At 34.9% G+C, this 27019-nt stretch overlaps 2 protein-coding genes across 2 annotated transcripts; both read right to left on the minus strand.

Annotated features, from left to right (window-relative positions):
• Positions 1-9090: 9090 nt before the first annotated feature.
• Positions 9091-15510, minus strand: LOC130052302 (integumentary mucin C.1-like). Its single transcript, XM_056156775.1, has 9 exons — positions 15373-15510; positions 14333-14439; positions 13239-13302; positions 12241-12273; positions 12014-12120; positions 11868-11925; positions 10713-11084; positions 9508-9673; positions 9091-9295 (listed from the first exon to the last, which is right to left on the minus strand). Exons 1-9 carry the CDS (start codon positions 15425-15427, stop codon positions 9118-9120), a joined length of 1140 nt encoding a protein of 379 aa, XP_056012750.1. The 5' UTR covers positions 15428-15510; the 3' UTR covers positions 9091-9117.
• Positions 15511-19632: 4122 nt separating this feature from the next.
• LOC130052303 (uncharacterized) lies at positions 19633-27017 on the minus strand. The gene is made up of 2 exons (XM_056156776.1): positions 26883-27017; positions 19633-20386 (listed from the first exon to the last, which is right to left on the minus strand). Exons 1-2 carry the CDS (start codon positions 27010-27012, stop codon positions 19890-19892), a joined length of 627 nt encoding a protein of 208 aa, XP_056012751.1. The 5' UTR covers positions 27013-27017; the 3' UTR covers positions 19633-19889.
• Between the last annotated feature and the right edge of the window lie 2 nt (positions 27018-27019).

Here is a 27019-nt window from a genome sequence, read left to right on the forward strand (position 1 = left end):
CTAATTGTAAAATGTGTTAAATTTGATTGATGTCTACATGTATAAACATTGTACCTTAGCCATCAAGGGAAAGATATTCGGAAATAATGAAAGATTCATTTTATCACTTTAATGTGAAGATTATAAAAATCAACACAACAATAAACTTGTTTTAGATTGATGATTAAGCATGCTGAATAATTTTGTCATATTTGAAGATGTTGGAATCAGTGTTGTTATTCATCATATTAGCTATACTTATAAATTAACAAATATTGCCAATAAACTCCTAAACGCTTGGTCCAGAGTTACTACTTGCACCTTTATTATTGCTTCATATGCGAGATGAAATCCGTAAGCTATAATAGAATCTTACTTGATTAGCAAATATCGTAAAATTGATTAGAAACATACTTTCGTTTTCGATAAACTACCTTGAAATCGCAAAAATGAGAGTAGAGTGGTGGATACGCTTGGCGGATCTAAGCCAGATTTCTTTTTTCTAAAATGACAACTTAATGATAATACGATATGAAGTAAATCCGTTATTTATCAACACTTGATTTTGATCTTACAGAAGAAATAAGTTTTGATAACTGTTAAATAAATAAAATATGTCTTTTCGTTTCTTCAATCCGTGATTTTAGTCTTGAATCAGCCTCATGAAAATTTCAAGAACTAAGCAAGGCTTAGGGGAAAAGAGTACCAATTCATTTCCCATAAACCTCAATGTTAACCTTTGGCCCTCTCACTGATTAACTATATCGATTTTAAACAAATGAACGCAAACATTAATTCAAAGTTCATTCCAAGTGTTGATAAAAAATGACAAAAAATATATAGGGTCCCGTGCCTTTTATAGGCCATATTTGTACTTTTTTACAACACATAGCAATCTGCAGTAAGTTATACACTTCATTTTAAGCACATCCCTACCATGGTAATTTCCTCAGTCATTTCTCGATTTTGTGCGATAATTTTTCATCCTGACAATTAATTTGAACCTCTATAATATTTCTTTCAATTCCAAATAATTTCACTCTTGATATTAGCCAATCACGCAACACCTAGACATTTATACCTCCGCTCAATCTTGGGTAAACTGCGTCCGGGTTACGCATACGGGGGTTTGGTACTCTCATTCCTTAGGTCTACAACCGATCACATTCTCGGGCCTTTCCAGCAAGCTGATAAGTTGTGATTCGTTTACAGTATGATCAGCATAGATTGTGTAGGTGTTCAGTGTTAGTTATACTTGTACTAGTTTTGACTAGGCCCATATTTATCATTTTATGAAGATTTATAATTATATTACCTATGTTCATTTCATTCAACAACCTCCCTCCCGAGACCAACGATCTGACACATCGATGATTTTTTTAATGCGATATTCATCCGATATTTTCGATGTTCTTAATTTTTTCCGTGATTATAGAAGTCACTGTTACGACTAGCTTTTTGTAATAATTCATTAACAGTTACTGTTAAGTAACAGTTCTTTCTCTATGCAATATTATTCAATAGTGATTTCCCGCGCTTGCGCGGGATTTCGTCTAGTATTCAATAAAATAACATTAGTCAATGACGCCACCGAATATCTGAGAGTATCTACGATAAAAAGTATTACATATACTGATCAGGATACGTCATGTTAGAAAAATCAATCTTCCCATTTTAACAAAAAGCATTCGATGTCTTCGATTTGAAATTTAATGTTTTCAGTCAAAGAATTGGCAATTTCTTTGACATTTCTTAGGACGATTAACAAGTACAAAATTGGTTGTTATATATTGGTTTGGCAAGTTTGGGAGAGGTTTCATTACACAGGAACTGAATTTAAAAACAATGTTTCGAAGATTACAGATCAGGAAGTTGTTGCATTTTTTATTGCTTTTATTTTCCAATGGTGTTGCATTTCCGAAGACAAAAACTAAATGAAAAAGCTTGTGTGTAACAACAGAATGTAAAATTGTATTAGATTAATCGACTGTGATCAGTATTGCTTAATTGATAAATGCTAAAATTGAGCAATTAAATTGACTTTTGACATAAGTTATGATCGCATGAAATCATACTTTGATTGTTTGAAACTAAATACTTGAAACAAAATTTATTTTGACTCTAAATATCATATTGGAAAAGAATTAAGTTTATTTTGATTTTGTTTCAGAGAATTGAAGATTTTTAACTAATATTTATTGATATACGGCTTCAAATCTAGGAGAGGATGACTTTGATTTATCATTGCTTCCTTAAACTTTCCGTCGTGTGATGCTTTCTTCGTTAATCATTACGAGTAGCATGTAAACTCTCTTAGAATACGTTTGAGTTACACATGCAAATAAAAAAAATTGAACTAACTATCTAGGGTATAAAGTTTAAATAATATTCATATTTATCTTTTTCCATTTATGATTGGAAAAGAACTTGGCCATTTATGAGGATGTGTTAATCATCCTTAATTTTCTCCGAAAGAAAATGACATTTTTAACACTTTCTGATGTGAACTAGGCCTGCAATGATGATTATACGATATAGTTACATTTACTTACTTTCTACTACATGAACATGTAAATTTAAATTACATACACATCTTTTGAATGATCGACAAACAGCGATATGACAGCGTGTCCTTTATTTAAGGTTTACATGTATACATGGAATCGACATATGAATAAAAATTATTATTGTTAATAGATAAAACGTCGTCGATATCTCTAAATATCGCACTGAAGGCCACGGCAAGAGATTTGTTCTTCTCGCGTAGAAGTTTTTGAATAAATTCTGCTTCATAGGAATATAAAAACAGGTCAACTAACAACGGAGCACAATTCGTGCCCATGGGAATTCCAACAGACTGTTGGAAGACCTGATCACCAAAGACAAAGATATTATCAATAAGGAACCCCAGCATATTTTTAATTTCAGCTTCAGAGTACTTGTACTTGGAATCAGAGTGGTATTAAATATAGTAATTATTTGGATGACTGCTCACTAGATATGAATATTTCCGTTATCCATTTTTGTTGAAGAAGCAACTGTCTATGATTTCAAAAATTCTAGTTTTCAATTTATCATGAGGAATGGCCGAGTGAAGTGTTGAAAAACCATACGCTTTGATGTTGTTGATTTGAGAAAAGCTTTGCGATTTCAAATTTACTAAAAGTTTTTTAGAATTTTTAAGAATCCACATTTGATTTAGACTACTTCTGGCATATGTAGTGACATAATGTGTTTGAATTTTCTCATTCACAGCTTTTAATATATTCGTGAGGAGCAAAGAGAGAGGCTTAGTAAAACACTTACTGGATCCAGCAATGCATCTTTGTAAGGGTTTTTATGATGTTCAGGAATCCATTATAGGTACGGTTACTCATGTTCATCCGATCCATTGACTGGGATATTAAATGTGTCTTAAACTGAAGCATGGTTTTGAAGAATTTCATCTTTTGAAAGGCCAGTTGGAGTACAAGTACGATTACCAAAAGTAGAATTAATCCCAAGTTCGTTGAAAATACAGTTGTACTAATGAGCCTTATAAAGACAATATTGTTACAAGCTTTGTCAGCTGGAACCAAAACATATTCCTTATGTAACCTATCTAATTCTTTTATCACTTCTGATTTACTAAGCACAGAAGAATATAGGGCTTACGGCGGGTGTGACCGGTCGTCAGGGGATGCTTACTCCTCCTAGGCACTTAATCCCACCTCTGGTGTGTCCAGGGGTCCGTGCTTGCCCAACTATCTATTTTTTATTGCTTATAGGAGTTATGAGATTCATCAATGTTCGTTATCTTCACCTTTCATATGGTATGCACTTTTGTTTTGATGTGTAATGCGGGATTTTAATATTCCCCTAACACTTTTAATCCATTCTGACAATGTATCAAGTTCTTTTTCATATTTAGCCCATCGTCTGGCATCGACACAATTCATAATAGAGATGAAGTTCTGTCATCAGTTGAAAGACCGAGGTTCTCTGTATTTAGAAACTTCCTGCATTAGACACATGAAAACCAAAGTACGTACCATCTATCCTTCTGTGTTTAGTAAACCAGAAGTGATAAAAGAATTAGATAGGTTACATGAGAAATATGTTTTGGTTCCAGCTGACAAAGCTAGTAACAACATTGTCTTTGTTTGTAAGGCTCATTATTACAACTGTATTTTAAACGAACTTGGCATTAATTCCACTTTTGGTAATCATACTTATACTCCAACTGCCCTTTCAAAAGACGAAATTCTTCAAAACGATGCTTCAGTTTTAGACACATTTAATATTCCAGTCAGTGGGTCGAATGAATATGAGTTACCGTACCTATACTGGATTCCTAAACTACATAAAAACCCTTACAAACAAAGATACATTGCTGGATCCAGTAAGTGCTCTACCAAGCCCCTATCTTTGCTCCTCACGAAAATGTTAACAGCTGTGAAGTAGAAACTTCAAACTTACTGTGCGACTACATATGCCAGAAGTGGTGTTAATCAAATGTGGATTCTAAAAAATTCTAAAGAACTTTTAGTAAACTTGAAATCACAGAATTTTCCCCAAATCAATAGCATTAAAACCTATGACTTTTCAACACTATACACGACCATTCCTCACGATAAATTAAAGACTAGACATTTTGACATCATAGACAGTTGCTTCTTCAGCAAAAACGGAAAACGGAAATATTCATATCTAGTGATCAGTCATTCAAAAACTTACTTTGTTAAACACCACTCTGATTCCACGCACAAATACTCTGAAGTTGAAATAAAAAATATGCTAGAGTTCCTCATTGACAATATCTTCGTGGTATTTGGTGATCAGGTCTTCCAACAGTCTGTTGGAATTCCCATGGGCACGAATTGTGCTCCTTTGTTAGCTGACCTGTTTTTATATTCATATGAAGCAGAATTTATTCAAAAACTTCTATGTGAGAAGAACAAATCTCTCGCTGTGACCTTCAATTCGACTTTTAGATATATCGATGACGTTTTGTCTATTAACAATGATAGCTTTCATTCATATGTCGATTTGATATATCCCTGTGAGCTCGAAATAAAGGACACCACAGAGTCGTCCACTTCTGCTTCATACTTAGATATTTTATTGAAAGTAGACATTAACGGCAAACTGACAACTCAACTGTATGACAAACGGGATGATTTCAGCTTCTCCATCGTCAACTTCCCACATTTATGTAGAAATATTCCATTATCATCTGCATATGGTGTTTATATATCTCAACTGATTCGATATGCAAGAGCTTGTTCTGGGCATAGTCAGTTTTTAAATCGAGGTAAGCTACTGACAAACAAGTTGATGGTACAGGGATTTCAACAGTCTCGATTGAAGTCAGCATTTTGCAAATTCTATGGTCGTTATAACGATCTAGTTCGTCAATACAACCTCACATTGGGTCAAATGCTGTCTGACGTGTTTCATACCGATTGTTAAGCCGTTCTTGGCACACTGATTTGACTGCGGATAACTCCGTTTACCTGATCAGGATATGGGGCTCACGGCGGGTGTGACCGGTCAACAGGGGATGCTTACTCCTCCTAGGCACCTGATCCCACCTCTGGTGTGTCGAGGGGTCCGTGTTTGCCCAACTATCTATTTTGTATTGCTTGTAGGAGTTATGAGATTGATCACTGTTCGTTATTTTCACCTTGCGTTTAGAATATGTTATTTGAGGTCCTTATTTTCAACTATATCAACATCACCAGTAATGATATGTCCAGCTGGACGAAGACGAAAATACCTACGGAGACGAAGAACAAGAACACGTAAGTGGATTAAGTATAATATGGTCTATATCTAAGCACTGCAAAGTTTGTTTATAATTAAAAATTTGGATGCAATAGTATAAGTATATTTGTAGGAAATACAGGGTGTAAACTTGAACTGGAAATAAGTTGGAATACAAGATTGAACTCTTTTATGACGAAGAATGCTGCTTATGTTGACGGCATCTATTCCTTTGTGTGTAAATTTGAGCTTAAGGTACTGGCGGCATGATTCGGAAGGAATATCATCCATGACCCGCGGTGGTTTAAAGAGTCTGTGATTGGCAACATCCATAATCATAGAGTTCAGTCTATGTTCAGGTGTTGAAAAATCCAAATATAGACTAGCTGTGGCTTCTTCAAATAACGTATGTGGAACCCTCAATGAAACAGAGTAAATTTTTGTGCGAACATGATGTGGAGCTAATTGACGTAAGGTAAAAGTGAATCAAACGTGACACTTATACTTGGTATGTAAATTAATGGGGAAAAGAAACTGCATATTACTAAACTTAAATGTGAAATAAATTTGATTCGTCTTGTGTTCATCATGCTTATGAAAAAGGATTATACATCAGGCTCTCTGGGGTTCTGTAAAACTCGAAATGTTGGAGTGCATACACACACATGGAGGGGTGGGGGGTGGGGCTAAATCTCCTTATACATATAATTCATAAAACAGATAAAGTTCAATACGATTTCACAATTTTTTTCATTCTATGTTTTAATTCCAATGAAGAAAGACGGCAAAGCGTCATGTTTTACGTAATACAATCCATTCGACTTATATTGAAGTAGGTTATTTTGAAATATCTGTTATACTGAAGTTAAAATAAATCCCCAAGTAGCAATATTTGTGTAGCTCAGCATTGGTTATATTCAACTTTGGATATAATGAACAATTCAGGTCGGTCCCCTGAATTTCATTATATCCGGAGTAGACTGTAATTTGGACTGCATGTAATTTTATTTTTATCAAATTGAGAATAACAACAGTTACAATAATATTTTTAACAAATGCACCTCATTCTGAAATAAAGGGTGTACCTGTCGACTTTTAGTGGGAATTGTAGATACCCACGTTGTCCTTTTGGGGTTAGTAATTGAATCTCGAGTGGTATGACGTTTAAAACCATCTGGTCATCACATTCAAATGCGTTTAGCACGATTTTACCGTTTCTGGTTCTAATCGACAAGTGGTGAAAATCAAAGCTGTATGTCCTGTATTTGATGACATAATGATCTTTAACTGAATCGGAAATACACAATTCAATTGAACATAGAATCTAGAGAAACCAGCCGCGGATGAATGAAACTGATAGTTTGCGTGTAATCGTGTAATTGGGATGCTTCAAGCAGGTCACATTTGATGTTTTGGGGACATATCACTTTTGTATATACTTTAGTCTTTTAGATTATGTATCCGGCTTGAACATCCTTGTATTACATCTCATAAACAATGCAACTTTACACGGATGAGAATTAAATTATCTCTTTGGACAGCTAGGACCATATCTGGACTTCATGGGATCAGTCAAATATCGATACAAGACAAAATCTGGGAAGGCAATACCCCCTGCGACGTTCTCTCCTCAGTTCCGGTTTTCTCCAACGTCATCGATAAGCTCAGTTAGAGTGATACGGGTTTCATATAGGGATTTGTCTGCCGTTGTTTTCAAGGACGAATCCAGATTTTATTTTGATAGATCTGACGGTCATTCTTGAGTACACTGTCGACACGAATAACATTAGTCCGATGCCTGCTGTTTGACGCTGTCCGGTGGGAGGTGGAAGCGGTTTAATTTGGGAAAGGGTAACATGCTCTTGGAGTAAACGGTCTAGTTGTCATAGATGGGAATCTTACAAGGCCATCGCTATTGTCGAACTTGTGCGTTTGTATTTCACCCCTTTCCTTGATAATAACCGCTAGCCTGTCACCTCTCAGCAAGATAACACAAGGTCAAATATATTTCACCTGTTGTTGGATTAACCTGCTGTTTCTCGTAATCTCTCACCATCTTATCACATCTACGATGAGATGGAGCTCGAATACAACGATACAACTGTATCGACTGTGATAACCACTTCAACACAATGACAGAACATCCAACAGGTGTTTTATGTAATATCATCAAATCAATGCGCCGACGATGTCCATCTTGTATAATTATTGTGACCACATAAATATGTATTGAACATGTGGAATCACCTCATTGCTTCCTTCTTTGCATCCTGTTCGTGACTATGATGTTTATCGTGTCCATTATTATTGAGAAACCTTTTAATGACATTGTGACATCCTTTATTCTATATTATCATCTGTTGATAAATGTTAAATTTCTAGATACCACATATTCTTTTCCCCCATTAACATGTAACGCAATCATCCATGCTTATTATCATATTTTTAATTGTTTATTCCGTGCAATATGTTTGAAATCAACATACCTCCTTTAATATACATGTATTCACAATTTTAAAAACCTACAAAAAATGATAAGTCTTAACCTACAAAAACAATATTGAGAATCATGTACAGTGTGCACCATTGAGGAAGAGACAACAAATAGTAGTCTGAAGATGAAGATCAGGCTGGACAAGAAACGACGGACATTGAATGCAGTCTATTTTTTACTTCAAGTCTATTTTCTATTAGAACAAGTTAAACATTTATCAATATCTGCAATCCATTTTTGAGGATTTAGAAATAAAAGGCGAATAAGATGTTTCCTTAAAAATTCAAAGCAGATGATGTTAGATACCCTCCAAACAGCATTCCAATTATCCATTTTTCCATAGAAGCAAAACCTTACAGAAAATACAATTGCGTGAATACGTGAAGGTAACGAACAGTGATCAATCTCAAAACTCCTATAAAGAATACAAAACAGAGTTGGGCAAACACTGATCTCTGGATATACAGAGGTGACATTAGGTACCTAGGAGGAGTACGTATCTCCTGTCGATCGATTACACTTAACGTGAGCCCTCAATTTTAATCAGGTAAACGGAGCAATCGGCAGTCAAAACCAGTGCGCAAAGAATGGTACAATAACCGGCAGAAAAAAACCCAGACGGCATTCTACCCAACGATAGCCTGTATTGGCAATTAGATCGCTATAACGACCACAAAATCCACGAAAAGCCGATCCCTAACGAGACTGCCATAACACCAACCCAACAGTCAGCAGCCCCCCTCGATTCAAAAATCGATCACATGCAGAAAAAGTCTCCGCGCACCAAACCAGCCGAGAGACACAAACACCATACACAGGTGACTACTTTTCACTATGCTTTCAGAATTCGTAGTAAAATGACAATTACATTCGTATTTCTATAGCATTTTATTCCATCACTATCTAGTATAGAATGTTGATACGTCGGGCAGCAGTCCGTGATTGCAATCATTCGTTGTACAACAGAAATGACAAGAGTAAGCACCGCTAGCTGGGACATTGCCGAACTGAGTACACCTGTCCTGATCCGAGGTCTGCGACAACCATTCATTTCTACATATTGTCTCATCTACACATCTGTTTGAAAACAGTATATCTGGTTATCTCTTTTAATGTGAAATACTTTTCATAAGCATTTCCTTTTCTCTTTTTTCTCAGCAACTTCTATTTAAGGTCGTTGATCTGGGGCAATTACAAGAGACATAAAGGTATAATGACGGTGGTTTTTGTCTTTGTATATATATGCCAATTAATTCAGTATTTCGAGTCAAAAATCTAAAAGAACTTACCTTTTGAAAATTTTATCATTTCCTGCAATGTCGTGGACTATGTCCGTCATGCAGAATTCTGTTCCAGGCGGACATTGTACCGAGGGTCCCAAGTACACATCTCGAATGTCACATGGTATTCCATTCTCGTAGTCACCGCAAACTTTACAGATTTTCTGACTTACACCTAACTAGGTTATGAATCTGTATATATCTTATATATCAAAATAATTCCTCATTGATAAGAACAGATGCATTTATTTCAATACACACTGTTAGTCACTTTACCGTATATCAGATCGATGATATGCTTACAAAGAGTCAATTAAATATCCTCATCTACGACAGAAAACAAAATCCCACAGGAAGGGCCAGTGTGCTTGGGAAGTTGAATTTGACCTTTTTTGTACATATAATTCAAATCGTAGCTCTTTTTCGTTTTACTCGTATTTATATCAACACAATTGAATTATCCCAAACAGTTTTATGACATTTAAAAACATAAATCCCTTAGATATTAATCTTATCTATATAGGGCGTTCAAAACTTAATCAATTATGTAATGATAATAGTCGACAGTTACCATAATTATTTCCCCGGCTGTATCTGTGATGGTTTTATACTTTTTATTGTCCCTCGCGAGAATTTTTCACTCATATGAAGACATAAAAAATTGCTGGTGAAGGATCGCAAAATTTAGGCCTATGTTCCTCGCTTACGGCTACTGAGCAAAGAGGGATGTTTATCGTGCCACACCTACTATGACACGGGACCTCGAGTTTTACGATCTCATATGAAGGACCACCCCATTTAGTCACCTCTTACGACAAGTGAGGGGTACTGAGGATTTATTCTAACCCGGATTCCCATGGGATCGTCTCTATTGATAATTGATAATACATGGAATAACTGATGTACGTAAAATATCTAATATACAAGCTAGTACGTGTGTTTTAAAGGTAAATCTAATCTGCTTTGAAAAACCCTGTGAAATATGAACCTCAAGTCTGAGGACTGACCTGCCTTAATTTGAAAATGATGTTCATGCATATTCATGAGAACCTTCAATAACGATTTATAGAAAACTTAAAGGTATGTCAGCATTCTATAATAATTGCTTTCTAGAGTTATGTTTGTATTAGATTAAGATCTGTGTAAATTGATGTACAACACCAGATTGTGGTAGTATAATGAAAATAAAAACGAACAAAATTAACAGGAATTACTTTGAGAGGTAGTCGAAGAAACGGTTGACTTGGTCAAAGCTGAAAGCGGTGTATTCTGTGACGTCGACACGACTTCCTTTAATGTGGTTGTGAAGTTATCCTTAGTAGTTGTCGACGTTTCCACTGTAGTCGTTGAATCAGTAGTTGTTGTCGTTGAATGAGTGTTTGTTGATGGTTTAATTGTTGTTTTAGGAGCGGCACGTGTAGTAGTTATTGTGGGTGGTGATTTAGTCGTGAGATGTGTTGCCGTTTGTGTAGACACTGGTGTCGTTGAAGTCGTTGAAGTCGTTGAGGTGGTTTCAGTTCTAGTATGATTGGTAGTTTCCGAAGTCCTCGATGTAGTTGTTGTATGACATTTCGAAAATTCATGTTCTGTAGTGAACAACAGAGATTAATAAATTTCACTTTCCTTTAGACCACAGGCACTTGGATCATGATCATTCCAACCAACCCCTATCTCACATACACACCTTATCACCTTATTTTTTCTGATCTGGGATAGACTTATCTTTTTCTACTTATGTTTTGTAAATATGCATTATAGATCATCCAAAAATGTCATTTCTCGTCTCTGTGATGCACTACTGTAATAAAACTCACGTTATCAGTAATTCTAAGAAAAGAAGGCAAGTGAAAAAGAAAAATCTCCATCTCAGACTGGTGATTATGTAATAAAGAAAATCTTGATGGCTGTCTCACATGGATAGTGTCGATTTCACACTGGCGATGATATCAGAAATATTCTCACGTGTGAGAACGGCTTGAGAGACCGGCTAATCTTACGTAGATTCGACGTCACCGTTATGACGGCACAACTTTCGTCCCTTGATACCACAAAATTACAAGTATGCACACCAGAATATTGGACGACGATTAGCTTGATGCAAAAATGACGTCTTTATATCATAGCTGTTATATAGGTATGTTATTCTCCGGAATAAATCTGGTTTTATTGCTCTTATTATAAATGAAATAATTCTGTCTCAAAATCAATCTAGTATTGAGAGAAAAATGTAATATCATGAAGTGATCCATGTGGAATAAGGAAAAGATCACCATTGGTAAGCCTCGTCCTTAGGCTGAAATATTCAATCTCTCACGTGAGATTCCCCTAATATTCATGATGGATTCCTATATCTTGGAATTATCTCTCACCGATACATCGCTGGTCTCTGCAGCATATTTCATTCCTTCCAGCGTGGCACTGATGACCCTTTAAAACAATATTTCAAATGGATTATAGCCAAAGGGGAATGGTTCGTATTCATTATACTTAAATCAATTTTGTGAATAAAAGGTACCTCTATGTAGCAAGTCCCCTGCATCAGACAGTCCTCCGTGTTTACTTTACAATTGATGCATTTAACATTATGACAAACACCTCCATGGCAAACTGGACAATTAACAACTGTTAAAAAAAATCACCATACCAATATTTCAAAAAGCAAATAAAAAAGATTTAATAAAAGAGTATTTCAAATTTTAAAATTTCTTATTACAGTCAACAGTATTCAGATTTGATGCTCACATGTTTTTGAATAGTAATTTCCAAATGCTTCAGCTGAAACAAAAGAAAAGAAAAATCCCACTTGATAAAGATTCCTAACATTTTCCTTCAGCAGAGTGATTTCAAATACCACTGTAGTGTAGTAAGGATAAGGGCACATTATACAATGAGCACTTCCAATCAAAATCAAACTGCCATGTTGTATTCCTTTTAAAAAGTGTTGAGTGTAAGTGAAAATTAATTAGCATTATTTGATTTTAAATTTTCGATCCAACGCCATATAGTGCTGACTCTCTTACTATAGAAAATCGTTCTCAGAAAACTAGCAGGCGATCTCATATGTATTGGGGTTTCACCTATATCAGCAGGGTCAAATTTTAGCAGTGTACAATAAAAGTAAATGATCCATGATCTTGCATTTAATTTCTCTACTTTTAATGAAATTTGTGATGTATCGCACATTTAGAACTTCTCATAGAAAACTGATAGTTCCCCACCTTGTTTAAAGAATTGCGGAACACATACGGATACTTTACCACATAAACTGTACTTTGTAGTAATAATCCTGTCAAACTGGCATTAAATGAAACACATGATTAAATTAGCATTTTGGAAATTTTTAAGCATACCCCGTTCTACATGTATCACATCTTTATAAGTGTCGGATTCGCATACTTTCATCTGAGTAAGCGAATCGGATACTTGGCTTGCGAAGATGTTTCTATTAAGAATGTTCGGTTTTTCATTTCTTTGTTATTATTTTACCATCAATTTCCGATGAAATTCCGCAGCATATATATCAATATTAAGTGGGTTTCATATCATATATTCACTCTATGACAGGAAAAGTTCATCCTGAAAAATTTGATAGGACTATAGATTTTTTTTCAAGTTCTAGGTGCACTCTATTTTGGAGTACCGGTCGCATTCCTCCATTCAAAGCGACGCATGGTTGACCTATTTCTGATTTATCTGCCTGCTTTGATCTGATTTTTAAAAATATGATTGAAGTATCGTACCTAGGCACCCCTCGTCATTGGCGCAGCATTTGGTAGCCGAACTGCTGTGGGAATGACAGTTTCTCTTAAAATCAAAATCATCAAATTTTATTGTAAAAACGTTAATTATAGTAATTCATTTACTCCCCCCCCCCCAAAAAAAAAACCCCAACCAAATAGGCCTACCTTTTTAACGAACAAATACCTCAATCATGATAAGAGAATACCGATATCTTTTATGGGCAACATTCACATTGACCACAATAACTTCTCATTTATGATTAAGCAATATTAGGCTTGATAAAAGTAACATAATGCATACATGGTACCAATTCAAATTCACTATACTTCTTCCTCTATGAATATCAATGAAAAATAGGAAGATAACGAACGGTGTTCAATCTCGTAAATCTTAAACACTCTGTAACATAAACCAGTCTCTGTCAGTTAAAGAGATGTTTTGGTTTGAGACTTAATAATTGAACGGCTCATCATAAAATGTAAACCCTTCAAGATTATTATTTTACAAGGGCATCCTACACAAGGTCAATTCCTAACTCACCACCTCAAGTTATAGAATTTTTATATAACTATGTTTTAAGTCAAAATCTTGTTGAATATGTGTTTATTTGTTCGCAGATAGGTCAGCACATCACTCATTGTTTGATATGTTGTCGATATATAACCTATTCGGTCCTTTGAAACTATAATTTCACCAACAGTCATTTGGTGGCGGTTGAATTCCCTATCAACATACCAATACGATTCCTCCTTGGCGAATATGGGTAATTGTTGCCATTTTGTGAAACATTTTATGGGTTAGTACCAGAGCGTTACGTAGATTACTGGTACAAAAAGACATAAAGAACAAAATACAGTTAAATTGTTGAAAACAAGTGAACACGATTTACATTCCAGCAGGTATCCTTCAATACTCAAATACAATGCTAGAATATTCATATATTGGTTGAAACTTGTACAGCTAGAATCTATTCATATCCATGCATTGACAGGTTAGAAATCTCAAATAATATTTTTACTAACTGCAATGTTAAGTAAGTCAAAAGTGTAGAATAGCATGTCTCAATAAGCAAAACAAACCAGTGCTTTCTTACCTCGCAAGTTAGAGTAGGCAAATGGCCTGGGTTTAGATGATACAAACAAGCTGCACAAGACCGAACGTGGCAGGAATGTCTAGTACAAGCTGGGCATGCTGTCATACCTAGAATATTTGGTTCAAGTTCCTATAACATACCTCCTAAGGGATTACAAATGAAATATGTAAAACAAGTCAACAATGTCCCTTCCCTGTTCATGTCATCAAAACGTCTTTGAAAAGTCTTGATTACCGTTTCGCTTGTCGCAAAAATGAAAAGAGCCGTTCCTACGTGTAGCAAAAAAGGCCCTTAAGTATAATAGTGTTAAAAATGACGTCACATTTGTTTTTCATTATGACTTTTTTTTTAAAAAACATTGTTGGATAAGATAAGGGTCTTTTTGCTAGGAATGGGTCAAAACATGTAGCTGTTTTCATTTTTTTTCATTTTCTTTCTTTCTTTCTTTCATTTTTTTTTTTTAGATCTATCCCCCAAAAGCATCACTAACCAATTTCAAATTTGATGTATGGAAACTTTAATTTTTATGTGACATCTACAACACAGTTAGTCAGAAATTTGAATAACAATGTTACTGTTAGAGTTGCCACAATGTTGTTCAATAAACTGATTATGCAATTTTTAGTTGACAATTGTTGGTAACCTTTAGGATCATCACAATTTTTCTGTAAATAATTTACAACGAAAGGTGAAACTTTCACTTTTCATCGAAAAGGATAAGCTTTACTTTCATAATTGAAAGTCATTTATCCAACTCTCTAGCTACATCACGTGATTTGCGACACTGCTAATGTTCAAGCAATGATTTTATTATCTATTTTCTGCCAAAGTACGACTTGTGAATTTTTCTTATTTCTTGTAGATATCATTCTTGAAATTTTATTGTTTTAAATGTTATATTTGCAGGTCTATCGATTTTGACACTTCTAACGTTGCTGAATTGAACTGGTTATCGCTGCAGGGGAGATCAAAACGTCATTTGACCAGTCGACTGGGGAATTTAAACTGTCACTTGCTAATTACGAACATGAACCACTTACCATTTGAAAAAATCCAGTGTGTTGATAGAATCAATAGAATATGTCCAGTATGCATATTTGTCGTTACTCTTATCACCAAAGTGTTAAACACAGTCAAGACATTTTAAGGTCAAGACTAGCATTTGTAGTGTATCATTGTAAAGGGTCATTCTCGCCCACTTTCAAACAATCCAATGATTTCTTTTATGAGAACTAACATGAGCTTATTTTGAAGCATTTTATTTTTTGTATGAGTTCCGATCGCCATTCAAATGGCAAAACAATTACACATTTCTAAAAACACACTATATCATGTCACTTTTGTTTTTTGAAAAGTGATATTATCGATAAAAATTTTGATTATGTTATTTAACTTATTGAATGTAATAACCAATTCATTTGCCAAATGCAAACCAATCAAACCTCTTTTGGATAATTTAAAAGACAAAACAAAATACTTTCGAATTATACATTATCATCTTCCCATATTTATATAGCAATATTCCACTGCCACCTGATATGGTGTTTATGTCTCTCAACTGATTCGATACCAATAGCTTGTTCTGCGTATGGTCAGTCTTTAAATAGAGGGAGTCTACTGACAAATAACTTGATGGTGCAGGGGTTTCAACAGTCTCGTTTAAAGTCAGCATTTCGTAAATTTTATGGTCGTTATAACGATCTAATTTACATGTACCAATACAACCTGTCATTGGATTAAATACTGTCCGACATGTTTCATACCAATTGAGACCATTCTTTGCACACTGAATTTGACTACGGATTCCTCCGTTTACCCTATATAGGGCTCATGGCGGGTGTGACTGGTCGACAGAAGATGCTTACTCCTTCTAGGCACCTGATCCCACCTCTTGTGTGTCCAGGGCATACCCTGACTTTTATAATCTTTATAGGAGTTATGTCATTGATCACTGCTGGTTATCGTCACCTTTCCACAGGCAAATATTCCACTTACACTTGAAAGTCATGAAAAATTCTACGAAACTTTTGACGATGGTGTTTAAATGTAATTGAAGCATGGAATTTTTAAAATTCAATATAATTGGAGCATGTAATACATGTATTTAAAATGTATGTAATTGGAGCATGTAATGTTTAAAATTTGTGTAATTGGAGCATGTAATGTTTAAAATGTGTGTAATTGGAGCATGTAATACATGTATTTAAAATGTATATAATTGGAGCATGTAATGTTTAAAAGTTTATGTAATTGGAGCATGTAATGTTTATAATGTGTGTAATTGGAGCATGTAATGTTTAAAATGTGTGTAATTGGACAATGAAAGGTGAAGATAACGAACAGTGATCCAATCTCATAACTCCTATAAGCAATACAAAATAGAGAATTGGGCAAACACGGATCCCTGGATATACTAGAGGTGGGATCAGGTGGAGGACTAAGTATCCCCTGTCGACCGGTCACACCTGACGTGAGCTCTATATCCTGTTCAGGTAAACGGAGTTATCCGTGATCAAAATCAGTGTGCCAAAACCGGTCTAACATGTAATGTTTAACATTTTTATGTAATTAAAGCATATATTTAAAATGTATATAATTGGAGCATGTAATGTTTAAAATGTATGTAATTGGAGCATGTAATGTTTAAAATGTGTGTAATTGGAGCATGTAATGTTTAAAATGTGTGTAATTGGAGCATCCTATATTTACACTGTATGTAATTGGAGCATGAAATGTTTGGTAATACCATGTGTTGAAATGTGCTTAGAGCATGATTATTTAACTTTAAGTGTACTTGGACCATGTAAAGGCTGGTGTTGCGGTTATATTTCCCACTACGACGTGTTAAGAAGTTTCATTTGGTATTGTAATAAAAATCAAGCAGTAATTATGTTGTGTGCATGTCCCAACGATGAGCTTTGTTTGATGAAGATTGAAACATATCATTACCACCGTATATTTAGTGATGTTGTAAATCATGTTGATTTTATTTCATATTCTTCTTCTTCCATTACGGAGTTGAACTCATGCTTGAGTATTGGGTAAACTCTTGAAGCGTCTATTTACATGTGTGCCTTTTTTCTTTCTTTGTTATAAGGCATTTCATAGTTAATCGAAATACTACACATAATTCTGATCTTGAAGAAGTATTCCTATTTGGGGCTACATATCAAAGCCAATTTCTCTCACTCTTATCCGTTAACCGAGTAAGTTCTGGAATGATAAAGCCAATTTCTCTCATTTTTATCTGTTAACCGAGTAGGTTCTGGAATGATGAGCGGAGTGTTATCTACCGTTACATAAAACAACCACCCAAGTAAAAGTTTATATACGTGTAAGTTTATATAGGTATAAAGGAAATCATAAACAATAATGATACTAATAAGTTAGACACTCATTAGGGGAGTTAAGAGTGCACTGATCTCCGCTTGTGTTGATTTATGTGTAGCACTATACGGCACACTTGTATCAGGAAATCCTTGTGATCTGACAGCTGTTTGGCTGTACACCAGACAGTTTTAGTGGGCCGGCTGTGAATATAACGGCTACATAAATTACTATATGATTCATTCAAAGATCAAAAGCAGATTTCATCTATAAAATCTGACAATTTTAAACGCACAAAAATATCTAACAGTTAAAGATTTGTTTTGAGGGTGCAATCAAAATAAATATTGTTATGAGTGTAAGAGTTCATGTTATATAAAAAGTGATATCAGAAAGGTCAACAACAAATCTAAATTTGGGGGGGAAATTGTATAAATATCTTTAATAATCTCTCCACCTAAGAAATGATCCATACTGCACGAATGTCATTAATGATCATTTGTGTTTTAATGATTAGTTATGGAAAAAATTATTCAGAAATATGAATACTGTTATTATGATATATGCAAGTGGAATGATCGTCAGTCAAAAAATGAATGTTATGGTTGACCAACTGTTTCCGGGTGTGACCGGTCTATAGGAAATGCTTACTCCTCCTAGGCACCCGAGCCCACCTTTGGTGTTTCCAGAGGTCAATGTTTGCCCTTCTCTCAAATTTGTATTCCTCACAGGAATAATGAGATTGATCACTGGTCGTTATCTTCACTTTTTCACTCTCAATATGGTAGCAAACTTATTTCAATCTTATCTTTCTACAGAGTCAATACCTCTAAATGCATTTTTTTTTAAAAACATTGAATTTCTAATATAAGTATTGACTTTTTCAACAAATGTGCATTTACATTAATGATATTGTCCAAGCACTTAATGACCTCTGGCGTGTCCAGGGTTCCGTGTTTACCCAACTATCTATTTTGTATTGCTTATTAGATTTATGAGATTGATCACTGTTCGTTATCTTAACGTTTTAACGATAAAGTTATAACTCATAACACACTTAAACTAGTACATGTAGTATTCAACTATTCTATGATGAAAATTAAATGCAAAACAGTGCAAATTTGTATCTCTCTCTCTAACGACACTTTGTTATAACTGCTGTTGATTGGGATGAAGATGACAGCAATTCCATGCGTGAGGTTATCATAAGAAGATTGGCATTCATACACTTCATATAAGCATAATGTTTCATAACAGAAATCTTTTAATCAAACATGCGAATAGTTAAGGTCTGTAAAATAAAGTTTACGATTGGGTGTACATTTACTTCTTGCAATTGAATAGAGTAGTGAGATATAATGTGCACAGTTCAGCTTTATTTTTATCCTTTTGGGAAACGGGATGCAGTTTGTATGTTCTGCTGGTGCGATTGACCAGTTTAAAAAATAATCATAATGAAGTAGAATTTATCATCAAATTTTCAGTTTTCTAAAATACATTATCCGTGAATGTAAATCAAACAATTAGCAACTATAATTTGTAATGATCAGTTCATCGTTAGATTTAGTTCATAATTATTAAGATTAGTGAACTACTGAATGAAATGTGAAGATAACGAACAGTGATCAATCTCATAACTCCTATAAGTAATACAAAATAGAGAGTTGGGCAAACACAGACGCCTGGATACACCAGAGGTGGGATCGGGTGCCTGAAAGAAGCATCCTCTGTCGACCAGTCACCCGTCGTGAGCCCTATATCTTCATCAGGTAAACGGAGTTATCCGTAGTCAAATTCGGTGTGCCAAGAACGGCCTAACAATTGATATGAAACACGTCAGACAGCATTTGATCCAATGATAGCTTGTGGTGGCAAACTAAATCGTTATAACGACCATAAAAGTTGCGAAATGCTGACTTTAAACGAGACTGTTAAAACCCCTGCACCATAAACCTGCCTTGGTTTAAATACATGTATTTATCTATGATTTGTTTTCGTAAAGTTAAAATGTATGTAAATATCAATAATGAGTTAACTCGAAGTGCTAAAGAGACAACAAGTGCGTCTGCATTGTAGAGAATGTATTTCAAACATATTTAATAAAATAACATAAGAAGTACAACGGTATATACAGACAACATTCAAAATGACACGTAGCAAATGTTGAATTTTACAATTCGTTTAAATTATAACAACTAAAATTCAAATTCTCCTAATAGAGAAATTCGTTTTATTTCTTTGTCAATGCTTCACCTAAAAATAACCCATTTCGATTCCGCCCCTGTCCTTGTCCTTGATTCTCTGCCCCCATCAACGGTATTAATAAGTTGTTGAAGCCAATGTCCATAGTCTCCGGGTGAGAGCAACAACCAGTTCCTCTTCCGTCATGACAACACTTTTGGCGACCGTAACAATGGTTATCATGATTACAGGCACCGTTACAATCAAACATCAATGCAAATGCTGTCGGACAACTACCTGCTTTATTTCCTGGAAAAGGTGTCGTTGGGGTAAAACTGAACAAACTATCCCAGAAAGATTTAGTTGGTGGATAAGTTGGTAAAGAAGTTAAATCAGTTGGAAGAATGGTTGTGCCAAGATTATTAATCCTACGTTGATCTACAGGTTGCCCTCTGTAGTTCGGCGGCGGAGCGAAACGGTGCGAGTCTTTCGGGACTGGCTTTTGATGGATGCGGACATTCCTTGACCATGTGCGGTTAGCGTTTGCTTAAAAAAGATATGTGAAAATAATAAATAGTTAATCGGTATGGTTGATGCCACATAAATAAAGAACTAGATATTTAGTAGACGGTATGAATAACACATAAATATATAAAAACAGCTCACGAATTTATATTTTCATACATAGTAATACGTCTACTTTATTTAACTGTAATATTTACTGCATTGGGTTTTCAACAACATCATGCACCGTGACAAGTAAGTTAGTATTTACCATCACCAGCAAAAGCTACTGTTAGTATGATAGTGTATTTCATTTAAATTCTCTGGGTGTCCTATAACAATAACCAACATAATCGCATGCACCTTGAAAATCTTTTATGTTATCGGTCATGATTAGTTATTGAATAATGTTTCAGCTTTAAGGGTGTTTTATACTGGAAACAGGGTGTACATGAATGTGCAGAATAATATCCTCGTCTACTTAACAGTATATCTAGTGATTATTCTACATGTACGTTTCAGATTGATGGTGAAAATTTGGAGTGATTGAGCTCTAGGGATTGTGCACCACAACAAAACGCTTACATTGGAAACAACCACGCTCGTAAGCTTAATATCATCTCTACCTTCCTACAGGATCAGGTTTGAACATCTGGGATCTACAACCCACACCGTTTACCTACAAGATATGAATTATCAGGCGGGGTGCCTCCTAGGTAGGCCGCTAAGATGTCGAAAATGATGATTTGTTGTTCCTTGGACGTCGTGGAGATAATTTCTTGTTTGATTTTATCTAAGGAGGTTGGGTCGGTGGAGTTGCTATAGAGGTACTGTATAATCTTTACTAGTATGTGTCTGTTTGATGGCTCAACTGAATGGATAAGAGAATTGTTCTGAGTTAGAAGTAGTTGATTTTCCGCAGCTGTCAAAGTATGAGAAGGACCAAGACGTCCGAATTTTGTTGACATTCCGTTTGTTACCGATTTGGATGACATCACTACTTTTTGATTTCTTTGGGATCTCCCAGTATTGCTTTTTGATATTAGAGTTTTCTTTGATGCCATTTTCATTTTACTACTTTTCTTTAACGAGGGACTAGGAGTAGGGCGAATAAATCTTCTATCATTAATAGTTGTGACTTTCGGGTTTACACGCCTATTCATTTTATTTTTATTGTCTCTTGTAACTTTATTGGATGATACCTTTTTCATTGTGTTAGAATTAATTTTCATAGAAACCGATCTCAATCTGGGATTGAAAGATATAATTTTATTTTTGTTTTCCATTTTGTTTGCTGACTTCACGCTAAATTTGTTTGTGGAAAAGGGGGATATTATTGTTTGGCGTGGGTTTTGTCGAGTTTTATACTGAACAATCTTAGAAGGAGTAGTTTGTTTGTTTGAGACATTTTTCGCAAATGGCTTTTGTGTGTGGGACTTTTTCTGAATCGCTTTCTTTAGCATTGTGTCATTGGGTTTTATGACTCGTTTACCTTTACTTGAAAACATTTTTGCTTCATTAACAGAGTGTTTGCTAAAATCATTATCATATTTTGTTGATTTATTTCTTTTAAAGGATTGCTTCGTCTTTTCACTTAGATTTACCTTCCGGTTGGGAGGTTTGGAAGGTTCAGATACTGTAATTCCAAGTCTTTTCATTAGCTGTGCCTTTGAGGTTTTTCTAGTGAGATGTTTCGATTTTCTCATCTTTCCTTTATCTCTTACTTTGAATGATCTCCCACTAGTTTTCGAATGTGTTTTCTTTGACTTTGCAATCCTTTGTGGTGGAGAGGTTTTCTTCATTAGTTTTTGCATAGTTTTAGATGGTGTTTTCGTTAAATTTATAATCCTTTGTGCTGGTGGGGTTTTCTTTGTTATTTTTTGTGTTGATGGGGTTTTCTTTGTTATTTTTTGTGTTGATGGGGTTTTCTTTGTTATTTTTTGTGTTGATGGGGTTTTCTTTGTTATTTTTTGTGTTGATGGCGTTTTCTTTGTTATTTTTTGTGTTGATGGGGTTTTCTTTGTTATTTTTTGTGTTGGTGGATTTTTCTTTATTATTTGCGTCGGTGGATTTTTTTCTATCAGTTTTTGTGTTGGTGGATTTCTCTTTGTTGCAAATGGGAATTTTAGCTTGTTTTCTTTCTTGCTTACGGTAGTGAGTGATTTACCGAGTCTTACTTTCAATCCAGAAAATGTAACAGAATTGTTTGTGTTAGTTAGTATCTTAGATATCTTCCTTTGTGAATTGTTCTTTTTCCTACTTTCCGTTGCTATCCTGGTGCCTTTTAAACGTTCGCTACTGATCAGATTTTGATCGCTGGAGTTTATACTTTTTCTATCGCTTTTTCCGGTACTCCATCGTGAGTGATGTTCTCTTGGCACACTAATAATACTCTTTGTTTTGTTAGCATGTTGTTTCTTCTGAAATTGTGTGGCCATCACATTAACGTCTTGCTTTTGTTTTGTAATCACATTCCTTGCACGACTATTCTTTTGAATATCATTCAATTTATTTTTTGTATTATTTTTCATTTTCATGGTAGTATTTTGTGTTTGCATTTTATTTTTAACAAATTTCGGTACTTTGATGTTATTATATTTTCTGCTGATTGTGGTCTCTTCTTTCAGTTTCTTTTCTTTGGTGATATTACTTTTCTTCATTGTAATAAACTTATTGTGTCTTTGGGTCTTGATGGTTTTTTCCAATGTTTTCTTTGGAAGATCAAATTTTGGAACTGATTTTCGGTTTGATAAATACGTCCTCGTTTCACGCCCTTTTCCAGAGGTAAGTGTAGACATTCCATATTTAATGGAAATTACATTTTTCACATTTTGTTTTTGTTTTTTTATGGAAAGAATCTTGGGCTCTTTTTTGGTATTTTCCTGAACTAAAACTTTTGACACACTGTTTTCTATTGTTTTGTTTTGTTGTTTGATACTTTTCCGTCCTTGATTTTTATCCTTTTCCGTTATCTGGATACCTTTTGTCTTTTCTAGCTTTCCACGTTGTGTACCTTCCTTTTCAAACGGTTGCGTTCGCGTTGGTTGTTTACCATCGTTCACTAGCTGATAACTCTCCAAATCCTGTGTCTTTTTTTCCATTAATGGTTCAGTTGGTTTTTGAAGTTTTTCTTTTTCAGCAACTTCAATCAAATTTATCAAATACTTCATTTGCTCAAATTTCTTCAACAGTGACGTGGATGGCTTTTTGGCCTCTTTGATGATTTCCAATGGCGATTTTAAAGTTGGTTTTATCATTTCCTCTGGTTTTTCGGATTTAAAATCTTCTATTGCTGTAGTAGTTTGGGGTATTGTTATCAGAGATTTTTGAATTGGTGCGATGTCCTTTCTTCTGACATACTTAATTCTTTTGACCAAAGTTTTCTTTATTATTACCGGCCCATTATCATGTTTAATGATGATTTTCCTCTTCCTTTCCTTTTTAGATTCAGATTTGTGTTGGGATAATCTCTCGTTTGATACTAGACTTTTAGATTTGTCGTTTGGTTGTTCTATATATTCCGATGTTTCTATGTGTCCTCTAGAACCTATTGAATGAACGTTGTCCTTGAATACATTGTTAATATTTCTCTTTGAAGTGTTGGTATTTCCTGGTAATAACGGCGCCTGGCTCTTACTAACCCCAAGAAATTTGTTCATCCTATTTTTATTCACTTCTTTTGTTCCTAGTCTACGAGGGGTAATTTTGTCCGACAGTTTATCACTTTCTCCAACAGAATATCTGTCACCGCTTGAAACACTTGTCAATGTCCACGGCTTATTTCCATTTTGTTGTGTAGACCTGGATCGCTTTTTGTTGTCGACAATATTTTGTGCACGACTGATGCCTTCAACTAAAACCTCCTTGAAATTTTTTGCATGATTTACACTGATATCTTTATTCATCATTTTCATATTGTTTACTCTGGACAACATAGTGTTTTCATTATTTTGTTGATTACTCACAATGTCTCTAAAGTTTTCAAATGACTTCTGATTAAGCATCGCATCTGATGCTATACTTGGATCTCTATTGGTCTCCCTTTGCATTCCAGATGCAGTGCTGGCAGTGTTAATAGTATTTAAGGGAAGTTCAAATGAATGTGTATTTAAATTCCCTAACATATTATTATGTGTCATTACATTGACATTCTGCACTTGTCTGGTAACAGACGGTGTAACAATGGCCCCTTGTGTAATTGCTGGATCAAATCCTGTATCAAACAGGTTTTGAAAGTCAGTTTCGAAATAAGTTTTATCCACAGCTGATTGCCTTTTGTTTCCATGTGTGTCGAGTATTGTTTCGGCTGGCCTCATCATATCCTTTTGAATATGTGTTGACTCAGAATTATGACTAGGTAGGATATACTGAGGTGACTTGATTTCCTGTCCAAATGCACCTGTTACACCATTTTGCTTGCTGAATACATCGTTATTAAATCCTGAAGTTTTTTTCATAGTACTATATTGAACTGAACTGACAGACGTTTGTTTTGGCAATGGTTTTATATTTGGATAAATGTTTGGAGGAGGAAGTGGAACGACCATGTTTGGTAGATCTACTCTTTGAATGTCCATAGGGTGAATATCAAAGGATCCCTGTCGATGAAAAGAATCTATTGTATTGCTAGGAGATTGTTGAACACTCCCACCATTGGAAGAGTTAGGTAGTCTACTTGTTTGATAATTTGGTCCCATTCTTTCATTCCTTCTGTGATTTGCGTCCGATTTGGTTTTGATATTGACGTTTTGCCTATTGCCTTTCTGTACAAGGTCTCCATGGTCAAAAATGCCTCGAGGAACATTATATGTTTTTCGATTTCTATCAACAGAAAACTTATCACTTTGTGTTTTCATAAACAGACTATTTCTTGTATTTTGTTTTAAGATATTTTCGCTTTCAAATGTAGGTGGTAAGGTAGCTAAAATATTTTGCTGGTTTTTATTCATATCTACTCTACCGAATCTTTTAAGGTTACCAAACGCTTTACCTGAATGCGAAGAAGATACACCAGCTAATCGCTTTGACGCATCATTTACCATTTTCTCGTGTAGGACCTGATGTTTCTTTCTGAAGTCAATTGTGTTTGATTCAAAAGAATGTTTCTTTTTTGATCGAGTTCTTACTGGTGTCCCATCCAAAGTATAGAGCGTCTCCGTATGAATTGTATCAACATGTTGAAATGCGGGAGTATTACCGGGGTTAAAGTAATTCTTTCTATTAGGTATTTTTTTATTCATAACACTGGATATTTGTGGTCGTGATCTAGATTGGTCATTTGGTGTTAAAAGTCCAGTTCCTTCTAATGCTACAAATATATCCGGTGTTGTAGTTGGTAATTTGGGCACTACTTGAGCTTCAATTGTTTCTCTGAGTTGCATAGGATATAATAAATTTTCACGGCTTCGTGTTTCACCAGGAAATACAAACTGTGTACTTAAAAGATCCAAGTCTAATGGAATAGGAGGCGGGGTGCTAACTTCCGGCAAAGGCAATACGTTGTCCAAAGATTGTGGTACCGAAGAGCTTTTCAAATGGAATTGCGATTTTTCTATGCCACCATCACTTTGCGTAATGGGCTCATTATTCAGAGCAGCAATTTCAGATGCAAATAACACAGGTGGTTCAAGATGAAAACTGTTGCGGTTTTGGTTATGCAATTTCGTTTTGAATTCTTTCAGATATTGGTTTCGCAGTTGATTAATTGTGGATTTCTCTAATCTTTGTGCATAATTACTTTGAGCCTCTCTTTCCAGTTTTGATAATTGAATGACCTGCATATTCTTTGTCGTACTTGTTGATCCACTTGCTAGCTGTTTGATGAATTCACTTGATGGAAGTCTATTTCTATTACTCTCCGTCATTTTTGCCGTTTGTGAACTAGATTTACTGGGAATTTTTTTACCTTTGTTGGAAAATTGAGTTTTTTGATCTACAACACTTTGAGATGTGTTTGCTGCGGATCCACTAATACTCATAATGGCCTGTCTTGCGGATAAAACTGGTTCTGTCAGAGCGGTAAAATGTTCAATCAGCTTTACAAAGCTACGAATCAATTCTGCATCCATCATCACAACATTTCTTGTTCCCGTCAATTGTTCTAGTTTATTACGGTTCATTTTCAGTTCATTTTTTATATCATTTACTTTCACAGATTCTATTTTTTCTTTTTTCTGAGATTTAGACAAGATGGATTTGGTTTCGGAGACTCGGGAATTGGTTAATATTTCATTTGTTTTGGTTGTCATTTTTGACGACGTTTTATCTTTAATTGACGTTGATTCAGTTTTACCGATGGGATTCTCCATATGAATACCTGCATCTTTTATCTTCATGTTTTGTTTCGATTTTGTGTTGGATGTAACAATTTTGTTTTGAAATTTTGAGGAGATAGAAGTTTTGGAATTTTTAAGTTTATCAGATTCTAAGGATTTAGATATATCAATTTTGATGTCATTATTAGAACTAGAAAATTTACCGAGACCTCTTCTATTCGAGGTTAAGACTGTATCAGTCTTCTTTGAAAGGGAATCCTTACCTGTTAATATTTCTTGCGTAGAAATTTCACTTTTAGGATTGCTAGAGGCTTCTATTTTATGCAATGTTGATATTTCGTTCACAGTCACTGCTTGAACATCGACTTCGGCTTTGGTTAAAGCCTCTGTCATCTGCGTT

The sequence above is a fragment of the Ostrea edulis genome, chromosome 2 (genome assembly GCF_947568905.1).
Source record: "Ostrea edulis chromosome 2, xbOstEdul1.1, whole genome shotgun sequence".
In the NCBI taxonomy this organism is placed as follows: domain Eukaryota; kingdom Metazoa; phylum Mollusca; class Bivalvia; order Ostreida; family Ostreidae; genus Ostrea; species Ostrea edulis.

What these genes read in the sequence shown, in the direction of transcription:
- LOC130052302 (XM_056156775.1), bottom strand. Translation starts at nt 15,427, where the DNA reads ATGCATACTGGACATATTCTATTGATTCTATCAACACACTGGATTTTT. An exon ending in CAATGACGAGGGGTGCCTAG is followed by an intron (nt 12,274 to 13,238) that starts GTACGATACTTC and finishes CTTTTGTTTCAG; the next exon opens with CTGAAGCATTTGGAAATTAC. An exon ending in AATGATAAAATTTTCAAAAG is followed by an intron (nt 9,296 to 9,507) that starts GTAAGTTCTTTT and finishes GTTTTCAAACAG; the next exon opens with ATGTGTAGATGAGACAATAT.
- LOC130052303 (XM_056156776.1), bottom strand. Translation starts at nt 27,012, where the DNA reads ATGACAGAGGCTTTAACCAAAGCCGAAGTCGATGTTCAAGCAGTGACT. An exon ending in TACGCAAGAAATATTAACAG is followed by an intron (nt 20,387 to 26,882) that starts GTAAGGATTCCC and finishes ATCTTTTTTAAG; the next exon opens with CAAACGCTAACCGCACATGG.